Genomic DNA, 20,035 nt, shown 5'->3' on the forward strand with positions numbered 1-20,035 from the left:
CACATTTGTATCATTCTTCATTGTAAAGGTAAAGGTAAAGGTACCCCTGCCCATACGGGCCAGTCTTGACAGACTCTGGGGTTGTGCGCCCATCTCACTTAAGAGGCCAGGGGCCAGCGCTGTCCGGAGACACTTCCGGGTCACGTGGCCAGCGTGACATCGCTGCTCTGGCGAGCCAGAGCCGCACACGGAAACACCGTTTACCTTCCCGCTGGTAAGCGGTCCCTATTTATCTACTTGCACCCGGGGGTGCTTTCGAACTGCTAGGTTGGCAGGCGCTGGGACCGAGCAGCGGGAGCGCACCCCGCCGCAGGGATTCGAACCGCCGACCTTTCGATCGGCAAGTCCTAGGCGCTGAGGCTTTAACCCACAGCGCCACCTGCGTCCCCAACTTCTTCATTGTAGTTCCCCTCAGTTCCCAAACCAATTTAGCTAGTTTTAACTTGTTCCCTTTTAATCTGTGCATTTTAAACTTTTTCAGTTTTAAATTTTGCTCCAGCTCACTTGGAATCACAATGACCCTTCTCATATATAGAATAACATCACTTACAACTTTAATGGCCTTAGTAACTTTTCTTTTGGAATTTTTGCAGAAGATAAAAGGGGAAAGTATCATATTCAGCTATTATAGTCACAAGGTGACTGACTACATTCACACCTGCTTAGTTTCAACAACTCTGCAGCATCAGCACTCCCCAAGTCCATTCATTAAGACTCCTATCCTGTCATCTTGTTAATTCAGTGCTTAAATTTTCAATTAATGTTTAAGTTATTGCTGCCATATCCCCGAACATGCATTATAAAACCATAGATTTAGCTTCAGTTCATGTGGAAAACAACCTCCAAGCTAGCTAATTAGCAGGAAGAGATTATTCCAGCTGAGGTTCTATTAATTTACCCATCTCCTGTTTTCCCTTTGGGAAATGATTTACCTTTGTTTAAAAGATGCATCTCTCCATAAATACAAGCATTCGACTGACATAAGATTGGTGGGCTAGTTCTGCCTAAACCTACCTCAAATATTGTTTAAGTAAGAATGAATGACCCTCAGATACTTGGAGGAAGGTTAGGATACAAATGCAACAAAACCCTACGCATGGATCCAATGAAGAAACAGGATGAGTGGAAAAGCCTTCCCTTAATCTAGAAGGGAAGTTCCTGATTGATATAAGCCAGTTTCCCCCTCCTTCTACAGCCCCCTGTTGCATCTCGTGCCATTTCAGAAGAAATTCCATTTCCCTGGCAGTGTAAGAGGCTGCAACACGACAGGGGAAAGCCCCACTCAGTTAAGTGCAACTCATCTTATTGTAAAAGTTGGATGCAACCAAGCCTGTCAGTTTTTCAGTTACTTCCTAAGATTTCAAACCCTAAAGTGTTGCAAGGACAAAATGTAGGATAGTGAAATTCCCTTCACAATAATGCAGAATCAATTAAAAGTGATTAGGCTTGCCCCTGCAGTTAAGGAACAACACAGCTAATCTCATAAATCTACCTTTTTGTTTAGAGTGTTCTTTCCACTTACGCCCAGGTTAAGAGGGTTAATATATTAACTGATTTTCATTTATCAAATTAATTTATTTACTAATTTATTAACTGCATCATGTCCCGGAACTGGTCTCTGGGTGTCTCCCAAAGCAAGGCAAAACACTTAAAACTGTAACCTAAAATCATAACACAATCTGCAATTTAAAACATGATTAAAAGTATACTTCAGCTTACCAGGCCCTCCGGGTGTCCATATTTTCCAGGGACAGTCCTGGATTTACAAAAGCTGGTTTCTGATTTGATCCCAGAATGCCCTGCTTTTCCTTAGTGAAGACACTGGGAGGGGAGGAAGATCCAAAGAAAATATGGGCGGCGACAAAGCCGTAGGGACAAAGGCAGGAAGATATCCTACTTCTCTCCTCCCACTGACACACACACAGACAAAAATATGTGTAAACGAGGCTTCTAACGTAAATGTATAGTTCTCTCTGGCACATGCTGCAGACCACACCCAAGAGGAATACAGTCGTACCTTGGTTGACAAATGCCTTACCAGTCGAACGTTTTGGTTCCAGAATGCCGCAAACCCGAAAGTGAGTGTTCCGGTTTGCGAATTTTCTTTTGGAAGCCGAACGTCTGATGGGGCTTCCGATTGGCTGCAGGAAGCTCCTACAACCAACCAGAAGCTGCACCTTGGAAGTCGAACGGACTTCTGGAACTGATTCTGTTCAGCTTCCAAGGTACAACTGTACATGGTTCTGGTTGGCTTGTGAACACCCACAGAAGGAATACACAGTTCCTTGTCCCCCAGCCCAGCTATAAATCTTTGGGGGTTTTATTGTCTTCATGGGGAGAAAAAAATGGGAGAGGAATGAGCAAAATAATCCACCACCCTAACTAAGCCATTTCTGTGGAAGGGAGGTGCTAGAGACAGAGGTAGGACCTGCTGGTAGTGACTTGGCTAAGCAGAAAAGATGGGCAGAAGCATCTTGGAAGCCTCTTGGTAGGTGGAAATGTATTAATAATGACTGTGGGTCAAAGACTCGACCTTGGCTTTGGAGGGTCAACCGAGGAGCCTCCACTGTAAAAGCTTGACCCTTCTTTTGACCAATGCTGAAAGAGAGATAAAAATGTTCTATAAAAAAAAAAGTTTCTTTCGGTTTCTTTTTTCTTTAAGTCACTAAAGCTATTTTTGGTGTCCTACTTTTCTCTTCTTTAAAAACGCAAAAATAAATTCCTGTCCCAGATTCCTAAGGAATGGAAGTAGAGTAACTTTTTAAAAATGGAAAACTTATTTAACATTTTACAATTACTTATTTTCTTGATTAAATAGCTAGTTCAGGTTAATTAAAATACCTATTCTCATGATTAAACTATCTTTTAGCTGCATTATACTCAAACTGTGCTAACTGTGCATTATACACTCCAGTATGTGAGTGTCTGAGGGCCCTGCTCCTTCTTGCCACTCACCATCTGGCCTGGGGCGGGGCCTGAAGCCTCACAGGGACTGCTGCGCTCTGCTGCCCAGGAGGACTCTCCTGTATGTGAGTGTCTGAGGGCCCTGCTCCTTCCTGCCACTCACCATCTGGCCTGGGGCGGGGCCTGAAGCCTCATAAGGACTGCTGCACTCCGCTGCCCAGGAGGACTCTCCTGTGTGAGTGTATGGGGCCCTGCTCCTTCCTGCCACTTACCACCTGGCCCAGGGCAGGGCCTGACGGGCCTCACTAGGACAGTTGCTGTTACTGCTGGAGGGGTGCAGAGTGCTTTTAAAATGTTTATAAAATTTTATTTTGAATTTTTTGTATGTGGGGGGTGGGGGTGGGGTGGGGTGGGGTGGATGTTTATTGGGCCTGGGAATTTGTTTGATTTTATGTTTTTGTAATTTTTATTGTTTTTTGTTTGTATTGTTTTATTTGTGTTTATTTTTTTTTAAGGTGTTATTTTGTTCTTAAGGGGAGGGGTCAGGGCTGCTGGGGAGTTGGTCCCAGCCAACAAAATGGCTGGGGCATGTTCCACAGGGGGGGATGCACTGGGACAACCAATCTCAGTGATCACGGGTAGGAGGAGGAGTTACGCTAAGACCAGACCATGTCATTACAGAGGAGGCAGGTTTAGCCGTTGTCTGAGGACTATCCCTGCCTCCGGGTCTGGTCCTGACCGGATGGATACTAGAATCAGCAAGGGATACCCACATGACCTGAAAGTGTTGCTGTGCAATGCCAGGTCAATGATTCATAAGACCACTGCCATCCATGACTTGATCATGGATGGAGGACTTGACCTGGCATGTGTAACAGAGACTTGGTTGAATGAAGCAGATGGGCCTGTCCTTGCCGCTGCTTGTCCTCCAGGTTTCTCTTACGCACAGCAACCCAGGTCATGTGGGCGGGGAGGGGGGGTTGCAGTGATTTTTAGGAAGTCATTAGTTTGCACCAGGCGTCCTATTGGGAAGACCCAATTTTCCGAGTGCATGTTCTGGAAGTTGGGCAATAGGGGCAGTACAGGATTCCTTTTGGTGTACCGACCTCCCCGCTGCACCAAGGATTCCCTGCCCGAGCTGCTTCAGGTCGTGGCGGATGTTCTCCTGGAGACACCGAGCTTGGTTGTCCTAGGGGATTTTAACATCCACGCCGACACGACCTTACAAGGGGCCGCTCGGGAGTTCGTGGAAAGCATGGCCTCCATGGGGCTGTCCCTGAATAAGTCTGGCCCAACCCATAGCCGCGGACATGCCTTGGACCTGGTGTTTACCTCTATGGATGTTGGTGATCTGACACGAAGTAAAAGTGAAACAAAAGAAGTGCCATGGTCAGATCACTTCCTGGTGCAACTGGACTTCTCTGCGACCCATCCCCTCTGCAGGGAGGTGGGACCGATTCGGATGGTCCGCCCCCGCCACTTAATGGATCCAAATGGTTTCCAGAGAGTGGTAGGGGATGCTTTATCCCATGTTGATGGCCTTTCAGCCGATTCCCTGGTGGCCCGCTGGAATGTGGAGTTAACCAGGGCTATTGACTGTTTGGCTCCGAAGCGTCCTCTCCGATTGCATGGAGCCCGGAGAGCCCCGTGGTTTTCCACGGATCTGAGGGCAATGAAACAATCGTTGAGACGGCTAGAGCGCCGGTGGCGGATAACTCATTCCGAATCTGACCGGACACAGGTTAGAGCTCAACGTCGAGCCTACCAAGTGGCGATAGCGACGGTGAAGAAGACTTTCTTCACCGCCTCTATTGCATCTGCAGAAAACAGCAGCAGGAGACTCTTTCAGGTGGTTCACAATTTAGCGGAACCACCTGTAACATCGGGGCCCAGTACGGGCCATATGTTCTCCTGCAATGATTTTGCAAATTTTTTTTGCAGATAAAATCGCTCAGATTTGGGAAGAAGTAGACTCCACCGTGGGAGCAGGGCCGGGGCGGGAGAGTGCTAGAGTCCTGTCTGGTCAAGTTGTGTGGGATCAATTCCAATCTGTTACCTCCGAGGATGTGGACAGGCTGCTTGGATGAGTGAAGCCAACCACCTGTCTCCTGGATCCTTGCCCATCCTGGCTTATAAAAGCTAGCCGGGAAGGACTGGGCGATGGGCTTCGTGGGGTGGTGAATGCTTCCCTCCGTGAGGGAGCCTTCCCAGACCCGCTGAAAGAGGCGGTTATTAAACCGCTTCTTAAAAAACCATCTTTAGATGCGGCCACGATGGCCAATTATCGCCCAGTCTCAAACCTTCCATTCTTGGGCAAGGTGATTGAGCGAGTGGTTGCTGAACAACTCCAGGCACGCCTGGAAGAAGCGGACCATTTGGATCCCTTCCAGTCGGGATTCAGGCCTCATCATGGGACTAAAACTGCCTTGGTCGCACTGGTTGATGATCTCTGGCGGGCTAGGGACAAAGGTGAGAGCTGTTTCCTAGTTCTGCTGGATCTCTCAGCGGCGTTTGATACCATCGACCATAACATCCTTCTGGACCGTCTTGAGGGGCTGGGAGCTGGGGGCACTGTCATACAGTGGTTCCGCTCCTTCCTCCTGGGCCGTGTTCAGAAAGTGGTGGTGGGGGATGAGTGTTCAGACCCCTGGGCTCTCACTTGTGGGGTGCCTCAGGGTTCTGTCCTCTCCCCCATGCTTTTCAACATTTACATGCAGCCACTGGGAGAGATCGTCAGGAGGTTTGGGCTGGGTGTTCATGAGTATGCAGATGATACCCAGCTCTACCTCTCTTTTAAATCAGAACCAGTGAAGGCGGTGAAGGTCCTGTGTGAGTGTCTGGAAGCGGTTGGAGGATGGATGGCGGCTAACAGATTGAGGTTGAATCCTGACAAGACAGAAGTACTGTTTTTGGGGGACAGGAGGCGGGCAGGTGTGGAGGATTCCCTGGTCCTGAATGGGGTAACTGTGCCCCTGAAGGACCAGGTGCGCAGCCTGGGAGTCATTTTGGACTCACAGCTGTCCATGGAGGCACAGGTCAAATCTGTATCCAGGGCAGCTGTTTACCAGCTCCATCTGGTACGTAGGCTGAGACCCTATCTGCCTGCAGACTGTCTCGCCAGAGTGGTACATGCTCTGGTTATCTCCCGCTTGGACTACTGCAATGCGCTCTACGTGGGGCTACCTTTGAAGGTGACCCGGAAACTACAACTAATCCAGAATGCGGCAGCTAGACTGGTGACTGGGAGCGGCCGCCGAGACCATATAACACCGGTCTTGAAAGACCTACATTGGCTCCCAGTACGTTTCCGAGCACAATTCAAAGTGTTGGTGCTGACCTTTAAAGCCCTAAATGGCCTCGGTCCAGTATATCTGAAGGAGCGTCTCCTCCCCCATCGTTCTGCCCGGACACTGAGGTCCAGCTCCGAGGGCCTTCTGGCGGTTCCCTCACTGCGAGAGGCCAAGTTACAGGGAACCAGGCAGAGGGCCTTCTCGGTAGTGGCGCCCACCCTGTGGAATGCCCTCCCATCAGATGTCAAAGCGATAAACAACTACCTGACATTCAGAAGACATCTGAAGGCAGCCCTGTTCAGGGAAGTTTTTAATATGTGACATTTTAGTGTATTTTTTATCTTTGTTGGAAGCCGCCCAGAGTGGCTGGGGAAACCCAGCCAGATGGGCGGGGTACAAATAATAAATTATTATTATTATTATTATTATTATTATTATTATTATTATTATTATATATCTCAAAAGCCAAGTAAGGAAATTCATACTTCAGAAGAAAAGCATTTACAACTTGAAAAGCTGATCCTCATTTGCTTTTAATATCCCTTTAAAATATCAGCTTGGCAGATCTTTAATCTTTTCTTGCATGAAAAGAATACAAACTGTTTTTCCTGGTTTTATATTGTCAGTGTTGAAATATTCTAGACACAATGGCACAGGGGGAATCTTCCTTACCTATCAGTACTAAGAAGGATACCATGCTAACTCCTAAAATATACTAGAAGTTATTGTTATATTAGCAACAATATTTCCATGCTGCCCATAACCAAAAATTTTCTGGGTAGCGTACATAAAAACTGTCATATTATTATATGAACTGGGGAGGTGTGGTGGGAATCATGGCAGGGATTGAGCGCTCCACAGCTGGAATGCTATCAGAGAGAAGGCCCTTCCTTTCATAGTCACCCATCAGATATCACTTGGCATTGACACTGCAACTTCACTGTCGAGGTAGTATATGGGAGGAGCCAATGTTTCAGGTAAACTGGCTCCAAGCCATTTATGGGTTTGAAGGTTAAAAACAGCACTTTTAATTGGTTCCAGAAATGGACTAGAAGAGTGGAACTGATAAAATATTATAAAATATATTCAAAATGTTGACTTCTAGTTAACAACCTTTCAACCCTATACTGGACCAACTGAAGTTCCAAAGGCATGCTCAAGTACAATGCAAAATGTTAATTTAAACTATTGTTGACTCCACAACTGATTAATCTTTATTAGGATGAACAAAAAGTCACAAAAATGTGGCAAACTTTTGAGTTGGAAAACTCTTAATCAGACTGCAAGATGAGCATATCTCGCCTAGGGTGCTACAGTTATCAAGTTGCATTGCTAGGTTACAAGCCAGACTTTATTTTCTTAAACAATGTGGAAAACAGCCATGACTGCTTTATTCTAGTAGTTAAGTGGAAGGCACATACTTTATCTGTAGTACCTGGAAGGGACAAACTGAACCTCCAATCCCCATTCTGGAACTAAGTCTACAAGCTTGCCTAATAGCTACAACATACAGTGGTACCTCTGGTTAAGTACTTAATTCGTTCCAGAGGTCCGTTCTTAACCTGAAATTGTTATTAACCTGAAGCACCATTTTAGCTGATGGGGCCTCCTGCTGCTGCTGCGCCGCCGGAGCACAATTTCTGTTCTCATCCTGAAGCAAAGTTCTTAACCTGAAGCACTATTTCTGGGTTAGCGGAGTCTGTAACCTGAATCATATGTAACCTGAATCATATGTAACCTGAATCATATGTAACCTGAGGTACCACTGTATTGCCTTAAATAAAAAAAAAACCTTTTCCACATCCCACCAGACCTGGATTTCTGCAACATCTTACAGTTACAGTATTCTGGAGAACTTGAAAGTTTGACACATTTTTTTTTTTTTTTACTTTTTTGGTTGGTCCGAATGAAGGCATTGCCCATTTGGAGTTGTTGCTTTTCCCCTTATGTGCCTTTAAGCAAACTGCTGTAGAAAATACTGGCATGTTACTGAATTCAGGACCTTCAAAGAAGTTAACAAAGGCAACTTCAACCAAACTAGCAAACAAGCTTACAGAAGTTCCTAACCTACTTTGTTACTGTACCTGTCTACACACACAAGTTTCAGTGATTTTGCCTCATCTGCAGCCTGAGAGTACCAACACACACACTCTCCACTAGTCAACAAATATTTCTTGCCGGATCACCTGAAAGCGTTTTTGACATGTCACACATGGAAAGCTTATTTAAGAGCTTGAAGACTACCTAAAAATAGAGTCTGCATTGATTTTTCTGGGCAAAAGTGTAATCAACCTCTTCAAAGATTAAAGTCACTCTGGTGTCTTAAAAGTCATTCAAAAGCTATTTTGAAATTTGCTAGTTTGGTTTACTAAAGTTGTTTAAAAAAAATAAATACTGCAGGATAGGTTAGGAATTTAAAATCACACAGTAACCAAAACATCCTTATTTACAGCCTCATCACAAACATTCAAAAGCATGGATGAGAATCATCAGCCAAATCGTACATTTTCTATATTATCCTATATTATCAAATGGATATCAGTCTAGTTCAACAGTTCCTAATGTTTTGGGGCCTGGGGGCACATTTGAAAATCTAAGAAACTGTCACAAGCACCACAAAATGCCCATTTCACAAAAGAAAAGCTAGCAATGCTCAGAAACCCTCCTCTTCCAACAAAACAAAAAACAACAACAGGCAAAATACCCACTAAACACAGACAAGCTCCCCCCACCCAAAACAGAACAGGCAGTCACTCCAATAAATTCAAAGAACCTATCTAATTTTAAAATTAAAAAATAAAAATTAGAAGGGAAAGGGTGCACAGTGGGCACCTGGAGCTGCCTGAGGGTGAGAAGTGCTCATGAGATCCCAGATCTAGTCTATTATTTTTAAAAGATATGGAGCAGAATGCTGCTGTACGCACAGCTAAAAAACTTGTTTTGGTTACATATACCCATATTCAAATGCTCCTGTGATACAAAAATGCCTATAAATTTACATAGAGACAAATCCCCCTCAAGTGATTTTCAAAAGTAATACCTCTAGGTATTTTCATTAACTTTCATTACATGAGGCTGGCTAGACTTTCACTACGTGTGTGGAAATGGGTTAAGAGTAATTCAGCTTCTTTGGAAAAATTTAAATTGATTACTTACAGCAGAAGCCGGTCAACCTTTGGTCCATCATACCTCTGAAGGATAAGTGGAGGCCTATACACTTTCATTGTTTCTGAAGTCTGTATACTAATTCTTACAGCTGCCCTCTTTATAAGCATAGGCATGCAGTAATTACTTTATTTATAGATATTAACTCAATCAGCTACCAGCTGATATAAGATACAGCAACGGATTTACATTCATGACATTCGCACCCCTTCTAGCTGCTATATTAACATCATGAATCGTTTAAAGATATATTATGAACTAATGCTCTATTTAAACACAACAGTTAGGATCTTTTATTCTGAGAATCTTAAAATGGGGTTCCGGATATTATATTCAACAGAGAATGCATTAGAACTGAACAAGCCCAGCAATTATTTTAGCTGTTTGTTGCTACCTGTGTTGGTGTCAACCATCCTGAAAGACTCTAGAACAGTGAAAATCAATGAGGTGCCCTCCAGATGTTTTTGGATTACAACTCCCCGACCAGCACGAAGGGTTGCTGAGTGGGACTGGTAGTCCACAGCTCCTGGAGGGCACCATATTGGCATGGGCAGTAGCTGCAGGGATAGCCAAACAGGAGGCAATCCACATTTGACAAATATTTACTTCACATTAAGAGAAGTGCTGTATGTGTACAACAAATGCACAATCTAAGAATAGGATTCACTGGTCTGATCAATCTGATTCCTTACTTTCAAACACTACCCATACTTTGTGCTTACAAAAGAAATAACAGCAACCAGTTATCATTTAATCCCACCCTCCTGTCTCCCTAGAACATATTCTTATGCCTGAAGCACCCCTTACAGGTCTATTAGCTAGCACCAGTGCTCAAGTGTTCTTATAAGAACTGCCCCCCACCAAAATGTTTAATATCAGTACCCTATAATTGCTTGGTTCTTAGCCTATTCTTGATGGACATCTTATAAATAAATCCCATTAAGTTCGCTGGTGCTTATAAGCGTATAAAGGACGGCTGCCTTTAGCACTTTAAAGAAAGCTGAAAATAATACAATTAAACCAGCAGTCCCCTTTGGGAATCTCCTTTTAAATACCTAAATTCCATCTTTCCCTGCTCAGTCTTCTTCTTCCTTAGTATGCTGTACTCAATTCCTTCAGAACTGCTTCATAGGGTCTGCTTTCTAAACATGTTATCATCTGTGTACATTTCCGATGAACCTTTTCCAATTGTTGAAATTAAACTTAAGCTCAAGGAATCATCCCAAAACCCCAAAGAAAAACAAACTAGCATGAACAACTTGGGAAAGCTGCCTGTCCTATATATCTGACTGGATGACATCACTGTATTTCTTACAAAAATGGCTCCTGTGGGCCATTTTGCACTTCAAAGTTGGCATTGATTGTTTTATATATTTCCTCTAACACTAAATATAAGACTGCAAAATGCAGAAAGTTAAATAAATCAATATAATAACAAGTATAATTCTATTAGGTCCATTAACATTAAGTAGTAAACCATAGCCTTGGTAAAATGTAGTTTTACAACAGAAACAAAACAAAAAAAACCCTCTAGAAAGAAATACATCAACACAAAAATTACCCCCCACATATTTCTGTTTATTAAACAATGGCTTTGTGTAATGTACACATCTTGCCCTGCAGCTTAACAAAACACAGTGTGAAGCCATTTTGGGGGTGGGGGTTGGCTTATGAACCTTGGTTTGTTTTAACTAGGTCTTGGCAGTACATGTGAACCCAATACCCACCATTAACCAAACCACAAAACTATGATACAAGAGCAGCTGGAAAACAAACCAATGTTTGGTGAAATAAATCATGGTTTGTTTGATCACCTTGCTAAACCATGGCTTAAACAAGCAATGGCTAGGCATCACATGCAAAATGGGCCAATCTGTATGGAAATATACATGTTTACTCAGAGAAGCCCATGCTGCACTTTCTGATGTACTATGAAAAGCCTCACATGAAGAAATATTTATTTATTAAATATCTACATCGCACTTCATCCAAGGATCAAAGGGTGGTTTACAATATAAAAACACAAAAATACATACCATAGTACCAAACAATAACTGCCCCCCCAATAAATACTTGCCCAATCACCATCATAATAGTACTGTTTTATGCAAAACCACACTAACCTTCTCTGGATTTCTAAATCTTCTTGTGATGGGCCATTTTGCACCTGTGGGGGAAGTTGTGCATTTGGTCGAGGCAACGTTGGACCTAGTAAAGCAAGTTACACTTCAGCTGTTATGCAAAAGTCACATGTAAAGTCCAATAAGAAATCAACTTTTAAATTTTGACTACTTATTAAATTTCCAGCAAATAGCCTACAAAATACATAAAACAAACTGAGCATCGCCATCAATATTGCTCCACATCTTTTCAAAATGTAAACTGATATATTCAGCAAGAATATGATGAGTGTGGAGAAAACACATATTTATAAACCTTTAAAAGATTCCAAAATTTTAAAACAATTCTTTGGGAAGCAAGATTACTGTATATACTCGAGTATAAGCCAACCTTTTCAGCAGATTTTTTACACTGAAAAAGCCCCCCTCGGCTTATACTCGAATAAGCTGACGGTCCTCTCTTGACAGTTTTACTACCCTCAAAAGTTTTCGGTGTGGCTGCCTGGAAAAGGATATTCTCTGCGGCATTCCCTAAGTGGTGGAATTCCCTCCCTACATAACGCAGTTTTCCTGGGCCTCTGGCAGCTGAGCTGTATACTTTTAGGACCCACCCCATTCCCATGACTGTTAATTTGTTTTAAACTGTTCATAACATTGTATTTTAAATAGTTGTGAGCTGCAGGCCTTCTGGTGAAAGCAAGGTAACAAATTTATTAAATCATCATCATCAGTAAAGGAGTTGCTAGAAATAATTGTTCTAGGATATGTGATCAACAGTTCAAAATGAAGCACCAGGTGCAGCGTGTTAAATAGCAGATCATGTGCTGTGTGGTGACTTACAGGTCAGTCTCATAGATGTCCTCAAAATAAAATGCAAACAAGTTCTATATGGTATTTACTCCAGGACAAGGGAGCCTTTTCTCTTGTGGTTTTTCTCCTAGTTTTAGTTCTGACAGTTATTTTGCATGCAACTTTAAAAAACAATTCTTTTTCAGGCACCTGATATATTTATTGAGATAATGTTTATTCTGCCTGTTTCTTTAAAAAAATCAATCTTTTTTACTTGAAACACGATCCATGAAGTGTGGTGAGAGGGGCTTTGTGACTGTCACAAAGATGGCAACCTTATATAGCAGGACTGGTGAAACTTTGTCTCTCCAGATGTTGCTTGACTAAAACTCCCATCTGGAGTTCTGGCCACGCTGGCTGGGACTGATGGGCCAAAGGTTCACTAGTCCTGCTGTATGTTTGCACTCTCACAATAGCCATATAGGACTCTGTGCATCAGTATCCACCCTAGATTTTCAAACCAAACTCCTTTTTTTAAGCCACCATCTCAAAGCTAAACTAGATGTGACTGCTGTCACATATTTGATGGTATATTTTACAAAAATTAAATTAAAAAGCAATGTAGATGAGGACAGTGGATTGTTGGGCAAGATTTTTAATCATTCCACTCCACCTCATGGTACCAACTAAAAACATCCCCACCCCAAACCAGTATTTTCTTTGTCTGAATAGCAGAGGAAATTGTTAAATAACCCCTGCTCACAGCCCTAATACTGATCAGAGCTATATGCTGCTGTTTAAATCTTTAACAACAGATAATTCACATATTTAATGTATCATCTAGTTTGTCCCTGAGGGGTTTGATGACTGTGAAGCACTGATGAATATATCAGTCACTTAATGCTATGTCTCTCCATTGTTGCAGAGAGCCCTGGGAAAAAGGGGGAGGGGTGGAATGGCTGGCTCTCTTTCAAGAAAAACCATTTTGCATACAGTATAGTTGAAAGGCAACAGGAATGCAACCAACTGCACTACAATGTATGATTAGAGTTCATTATTATTCAAGCCTGAGAGGTCAGTTGAATTCAAAGTACTGCTGGATAAATCGGCTTGCTGGTCTTATTCACATTCATCAGATGGCACAGAGAACACCCATGTTCTAATTTTGCTGTTCATGCTCCATCAGAAGGCCAATATGAGACCACTTTAATGTTATGTTTTAAGCAATTGCTTCCATTAATTAAATCTGGGTCTTTCCTAAAAGCCATTTCAGGGAACAAATGATTTTTAGCAGGTCTTCTAATTAAGATGTCTTTGTTTTTGACTGACAGAGCTAAGTTTTAAAAATCTGAAGCCTTGGACTATTAATGCATTGACTTGCTGGATCTTCTGCCTAGCAGTTGTTCCTATAGTACCTGTGCAAAGCTCTCTTTGCAATAAAGAAAACACCAAAGCTATTTCATGCTCAAAAGTTTATGTGGACTTCAGTTGTCAAAATGAGTTCAATAAACAGTTATTTTTTGCACAGCTGGGAGCCCATCCAAGGAGAAGGAAAGCTCTGACCCTAAACCTCTGCTGCCTTGTGGCCATAATCATTTTAAGCTTGGTTCAAACAGTAGAGAGCCATGGGCTTCAAGAGGCACCCTTAGTTGGATATCACCCATTGTGTTATATTGCACACAAATGCTAATAATACTTGCATTAAAGACAAATATATATATTTCCTAAGCAGGGCCACAATATTTTAAATGCAATATTTTAAGGAATAAAGATAATGCTCTTCCTGAAGGTTTGTGGATCCAAACTGTAGTTTCATCTACGCATTCTTGAAGGTGATTCTTACCCTCTATTGAGGAAGTTCTTATTTCATTCCACCTGGTAGTTTACCTAACACAAATTCTGGAAATACTGCACAGGAACTTGCTGCAGTCTCTTCCCAAATATAAGTAATTACTCACTCTACAATACCCATGAAGTGAACTGTGATGCACGTAAGACTGATTTGCTAATCCTTCACCATATAGGGTAGCAGCATTCTGTTATGTACAGTCATAGTATTAAGGCATCTACTTCTAACTAACTCATGTCTATTGGAAAGATAACAGCTTAGGTTAAAATATGTATCTGGACCTTCTACTCCAACTCAAGATAAACAGAACGAAGTAAGATTGAACAATAAGCCACTATTTAAAAACCGTTGTGGAAATTTGTAGCAGCCTTACCAGAGTCTTGTGAATTTAACACTTCTAAGGCATGCATCATGGCACTTGCGAAGACATTGGCATCTTCTTTGCTGCCAAAGTTGAGCCCATACACTTGCCTAGCATCCCGCCACTGATGAAACGTCTGTGTTGCTTGATTGTACTTCAATCCTTTTGGAATGGCACAATTTATTACCACCTAAAAAAATAGTAAAGTATAGTTATGGCTTAAAGGTGCTTTGTAGCATTTTCACCTATGGATGTGTATTCCTTCTCCCTTCCCCTTGTTCCAAAAGAATGTGAGAGATTTGCTTATGGTCCTGCCTAAGGGGCCCAATGCCTTGGAATACACTTCCTGTTAGCAGCAAATGTCCCCTTTCCTATTGATTTTCCTCAATTATATTGTTTTAATTATCATCCATAAAAAAAACCTGCAGTGCCAGCTAGGTCACTCCAAATAATAATTAAAAAAACACCCCCCCCCACCAATATATTATAAAACAGTAATTTTCCCATGAAAATGCGTAAACGGTCATTAAATAAATATATTTCACAGCGTTTGACTATATTGTTTAGCATTAATAGAAATGGGCTGAGAAGAAACTTAAGAGGCAGTTAATGAGCAACTATGTGCACAGATAGAAGAAAATGCTAAGTACAACTCCTCTTGCGACTCATTCATTCAGACACGTATTTCTCATAGTTCTAACTTCATTTAGGGATTTTTCCCTTATTTTTTTTAAAAAGGCAGAGGTACATATATGCCCCAGTACCAGGCATACCCTCTCTGACTAGAACAGAGGGCTAGGTGTAACACAGTATCACTTCTCTTCCATCCTCCTGCCCCAATGAGTGCAGCTCCAGGTGAGATCTTGCATTGGAAACAGGTGCTGGGCCAGTAGGGCAGTACAGAAGAGTTGCGCCAGAAGCGGTTTAGTCCTGCTGGCTACATGACCTGGAAAGCTGTCTGTGGACAAACGCCGGCTCCCTCGGCCTGAAAGCGAAATGAACGCCACAACCCCATAGTCGCCTTTGACTGGACTTAACCGTCCAGCGGTCCTTTACCTTTACCTTATAGAAGAGGGCTAGGGAAGAAAAGCAGCACCTGCAGATGAGACCTGCCTTTGTGTCACTTGATTTGTCTGTGGGGAAAGGCTTGGGGATAGATTACAGAGACTATTATTCCCATGTTCTTATGTCCTCTTTCTCCATTGATCTTTGATTTATGTTTGGAACCGTTGGTATATGCAATTAGACAGAACAGAAAGATTTATGGTTTGTGCATGAGCAAGTGGAATTTAGATTAGCTTTGTCTGAAGATGATTTGCTACTATTTGTTAGCAGGCCTGAAACAGTTATATCTGAATTTATCAGATCAATGGATAAGTTTAGTCAGATTCCAGGATGAACAATAAAGTGGTTAAAATAAGAATGCCAGAGGGCAAGTCTAAATTGCCTGCTGTGTATGTCTTTCACTAAGCATTTTCACTAGGGATTTTGGTTTCTACAGACATTTCTCAAATCATTAAATTAAGCTTAAATAGGTTCATAACTGAGATCAGGCACTACTTAAACTTAGCACTTAGGGGTAGAGTTAACACATTTAAGATGTACTGCCATGAACAATAATTTTTCTCAGCGGTATTTTTCAACAAATTTCCAAGCATATTTTCAGAAGTTTATTTTATATATATATATATATATATATATATATATATATATATATATATTAAAATTTTTAAACATAAATGCAGAAATAAAAAACAATGAAACATATATCATAACATATTTTCTTAGCTTCATTGGACTCCCTCACGTCTCCCGCTCCCACTTGCATCATTGTCAATTCTTACCCGCAATTTATCATCTTGTTTACATTCTTATATCCCATTCATTTAAAATATAATCTAATAATCCTCCCAAAGGTTTATGTTTTTTCCTCAATCTCACTTGTCATCCTAAATTTTCAGAAGTTTAATGTATTATTTCTGATGTTTATTTGGGGTAATTCACCACCTCGTATATCACTTAAAATAATAAAATGGAAAGATGATTTAATTTTCCATATTTTATTTTATACTACAAGGCATAAACAAGTAGCAAGTTTCTTTTTCTAGAGTACACCCAGCATGGGCAATTTGAGAGGTGGCTCATGTAATACCTCTTTTGGGATGGGTGGTGCTGCAGTCTATACATGTAAAAAAGGGTCTACATCACCAATTTCAGCAACTAGGGAGTCACTGTGTATGCTGGCTTGCCAGCTATAATTTGATCCATATGCTGATAGTTAAACTTCATGGGGTAACCCTGATTTAAAGATAATTCTTTCTATGGAAGAAGTGGCTAGCTTCTGGGATTTATACATTAGATGAGCTGATAGGAACAGATGGAGAATTTTTACAGTTTTCTTTATTGAGGGCCAGTTACTATTTACCAATGAGTGCTGAATGACAATATTTTCATTACAGCACCTGTTGGTGTCTATTTATGGTCCATCTGCAGTGCTTGCTTATACCCCAGGTGAGAGATGGGGTGGGATTCCCGTACAAGATGGTTTTGTTCTGTTTCTCAGCTGTGGCTTGACATCTTTATGGTGGGCTGTATATGTGACCTATTGTGGATTGATGTCTGCATGGCCTGGTGGCATGATAAAATGTGTATTGTTACTTTTACTTTTGCAGAGTGTTCCACATACAGGATATGTCTTGAGGAAAGGATATCAGAGTAGAAGGTGATCGAAGGGAAGGGTAGGCATTACAGAATGAGATGTTGAAGGGATGATGACAGGTATTTGTGCCTGATATTCCTCATTAAACTCCCCCTTATCGCAGCATCAATGGATAATCTAACACTGTCCCCTTCAGTCTGCTGGTTCTTCTGCTGGATACCAGGTCAGTTCGCAATGAATGCTAATCCATGATCTGAGTGTGGTTCAGCAGGCTGACCTGGTTGAGGCTGGGTCTCACCGAGACCTGGGTGGGGCAGCCGGGTAGGCCAATTTGACTCAGCTCTGCCCACCCAGGTACTTGGTGCGACATCAGCCCAGAATGGAGAGACTATCCACATACCACCATCATGTACCACCTTCCTTGGAGCAGCACTAGAGGGTCTGCATCTGACGCTGGGCCAAAGAGACCGGTTAAGGGTGCTATTGCTGTACTGCCTACCCTGCTGCTCATCAGCCTCCCTGGCTGAGCTTGTCTCAAGTGTGATGCTGGAGAACCCCAGTTCTGTGGTTTTGAGTGACTTCAACATTCATGCTGAGCATGCCTCAGGTCCAGTCTGGGAGTTCATTGCCTCCATGGCAACCATGGGCCTGTCTCAAGTGGTCATGGGTCCAATGCAGAGAGCAGAAAATAGCCTTGATTTAGTCTTTGCTCCATATGGTGTGGGAGGTTGTCTGGAAACAGGGTGGTAGTGAATATCACTTCGTTGTCATGTTCAGTCCACTTCTTGGTGAGGTTTGGGGGTCTGCTCCATCCCCTTCATCATTTTGATTGCCCCTTACTGAGCCCTTTCCAGCTCTACAATATTCTGTTTGAGGTGAAGCAACCAGAACTCTACACAGTATTACAGGTGCAGCTGCACTAAAGATTTGCATGATGATCTTCATTTTGTCTTCAAAACATTATCAATTACATACCTTCGGCTCCTCAGTCATGAATCTGTTGCAACAAATGTTTCTGTTTTGTAAGTCCCTGATATCCTGATCCTTCAAGAGGTAAGCTGTACACATACAGTGGTACCTCGGGTTACATACGCTTCAGGTTACAGACTCCGCTAACCCAGAAATATTACCTCGGGTTAAGAACTTTGCTTCAGGATGAGAACAGAAATCGTGCTCTGGCAGTGCGGCGGCAGCAGGAGGCCCCATTAGCTAAAGTGGTGCTTCAGGTTAAGAACAGTTTCAGGTTAAGAACGGACCACCAGAACGAATTAAGTTCTTAACCTGAGGTACCACTGTACTAATATTGGTTTTTTAAAATCAGAATGTTGAAGTCACAAATGCAATCCTTTCCACTTAAGCAGACTGGGACTTTTGTAAAGTTCACAAAGAAATCACACTCTGAGGGTGAGTACGATGAGGGACCCTTGCTATTTTCTAAGTGGCATGATGTAAAAATATAATAATCCTAGCTTCTTCTCCATCTGAAACTGTGATTAGGAACTAGCTGGCTTGTTAAATCAATAAATGAAACTTTGATCTCACCTACACCAACTCTTTGGACTCTACATTCCAAACCCCTCAGATAATTCCACTCAGTTGGCATTATTTATTTTTTGGTAAAAGAGACAATCGATGATAAAAAATGTAGATTTGTGGTGAAAATCGTCTGAAAGCCTCTGTTTGACTGTCCCATTATTCTATTAAGTTAAAGGCTCTGAGGTGGATCCAAAAGTTCATCTCCTTCCATCAATGTAAGAGAACATTTACATCTGACCAACTAAAATAAAAGGCCATTTTAATTACTTGAGCTTAATCACTTACCTGATGATCCTGAATCTTTCTGCCAACTACTCTAAATGTATTGTTGCCTGTATGATGATATATATGAACTCTGCTAAATCCAGTAGATCCACCAGCTGGTACCCACTTCTTATTAGCATCATCATAGACCATTACAGCAGCCCGTGCTTGGCAGATGCTCTGCTCACTGTTAAAACAAAGGAAAGCAAATTATTAGAAGGAAAAAAACAAGTGATGTTAAATGTCCTATATGAAAGGAAACACCTTTTCAAAACAAAGGCAACATTCTACCACTCATTTCCCATTCTGAAACGTTCATACATAGTTTCATTAGTCCAATCAGACATTGTTTCCAAACAGTTCATCTAATTCTTCTGAATAGGGGAAGAGGAGGGATGACCACGGTGGACCAATTTATGTCATTAAAATAATAATAATAATAATCCAATCTTGCAATTCATACGTTTCTAACCCACTTTTCAAAGCACAAATCTTCACAAAATGGCTTATAATATTAAATTGGTATAAATACACTTTAAAATGAATGAAAATAAACATTGTAAATACAGCAACAACTTGGGCTCACAGTGCCTTAAGGACTGCCTAAGCCTTTATATCCCAGTTCGATGACTGAGATCATCCAGAGTAGCACCCATGTTAGAGGCCTGACCGGACTCAACCAGAAGTTCAGTATTTAGTGACACTGGTCCCAGGTTATGGAACATTCTTCCAACAGAGATTCAGTAAGCATCCTTGCTTTTAACTATTAGGCTTCTCTTGATTTATTTATTTTTAAATACAGGTAGGCCTCCACAGTTGTTTAAAACAAACCATGGTTTAATCTGAATGTTCAATATGCTAGTGCATGCTACTCACAGAGCTCCCCCTCCCTCCTATTGCACAATGGATGAAACAAGCTCTAATCTGGTTTGTCGTGCCAACAGAACAAAGGTTCCATGTTTTGTTTCCTCAAGCAAACCACAAAACGCTAGCCAGTAAGAAACCTTGGCTACCACTTATGACTTGTTTGGAGGAAACAAACCAACAGCCCCAGATTTGGACAACATAACAAAACAGACTGTGACTTGTTTAATTTGT

At 41.9% G+C, this 20,035-nt stretch overlaps 1 protein-coding gene across 8 annotated transcripts in view; it reads right to left on the bottom strand.

Moving 5' to 3' along the window:
- Positions 1-20,035, bottom strand: part of ENAH (ENAH actin regulator) — a 76,063-nt gene that overhangs the window by 20,490 nt on the left and 35,538 nt on the right. For 7 of the 8 annotated variants that reach the window (XR_013836860.1, XR_013836861.1, XM_079969195.1 and 4 more), the window contains exons 2-4: positions 18,959-19,124; positions 14,491-14,668; positions 11,483-11,567 (exon numbers count right to left, since the gene is read on the bottom strand). Coding sequence is in view for 6 of the 8 variants with exons in the window: in XM_079969195.1 (XP_079825321.1) it covers positions 11,483-11,567; positions 14,491-14,668; positions 18,959-19,124 (429 nt within the window). In the remaining 2 variants the exon portion in view is untranslated. Of the gene's footprint in view, positions 1-9,350; positions 9,499-11,482; positions 11,568-14,490; positions 14,669-18,958; positions 19,125-20,035 lie in introns of those variants that run through there. The other variant, XM_079969200.1, reaches the window with a different exon arrangement.

Source organism: Podarcis cretensis (assembly GCF_951804945.1).
Source record: "Podarcis cretensis genome assembly, chromosome: 3".
In the NCBI taxonomy this organism is placed as follows: Eukaryota; Metazoa; Chordata; class Lepidosauria; order Squamata; family Lacertidae; genus Podarcis; species Podarcis cretensis.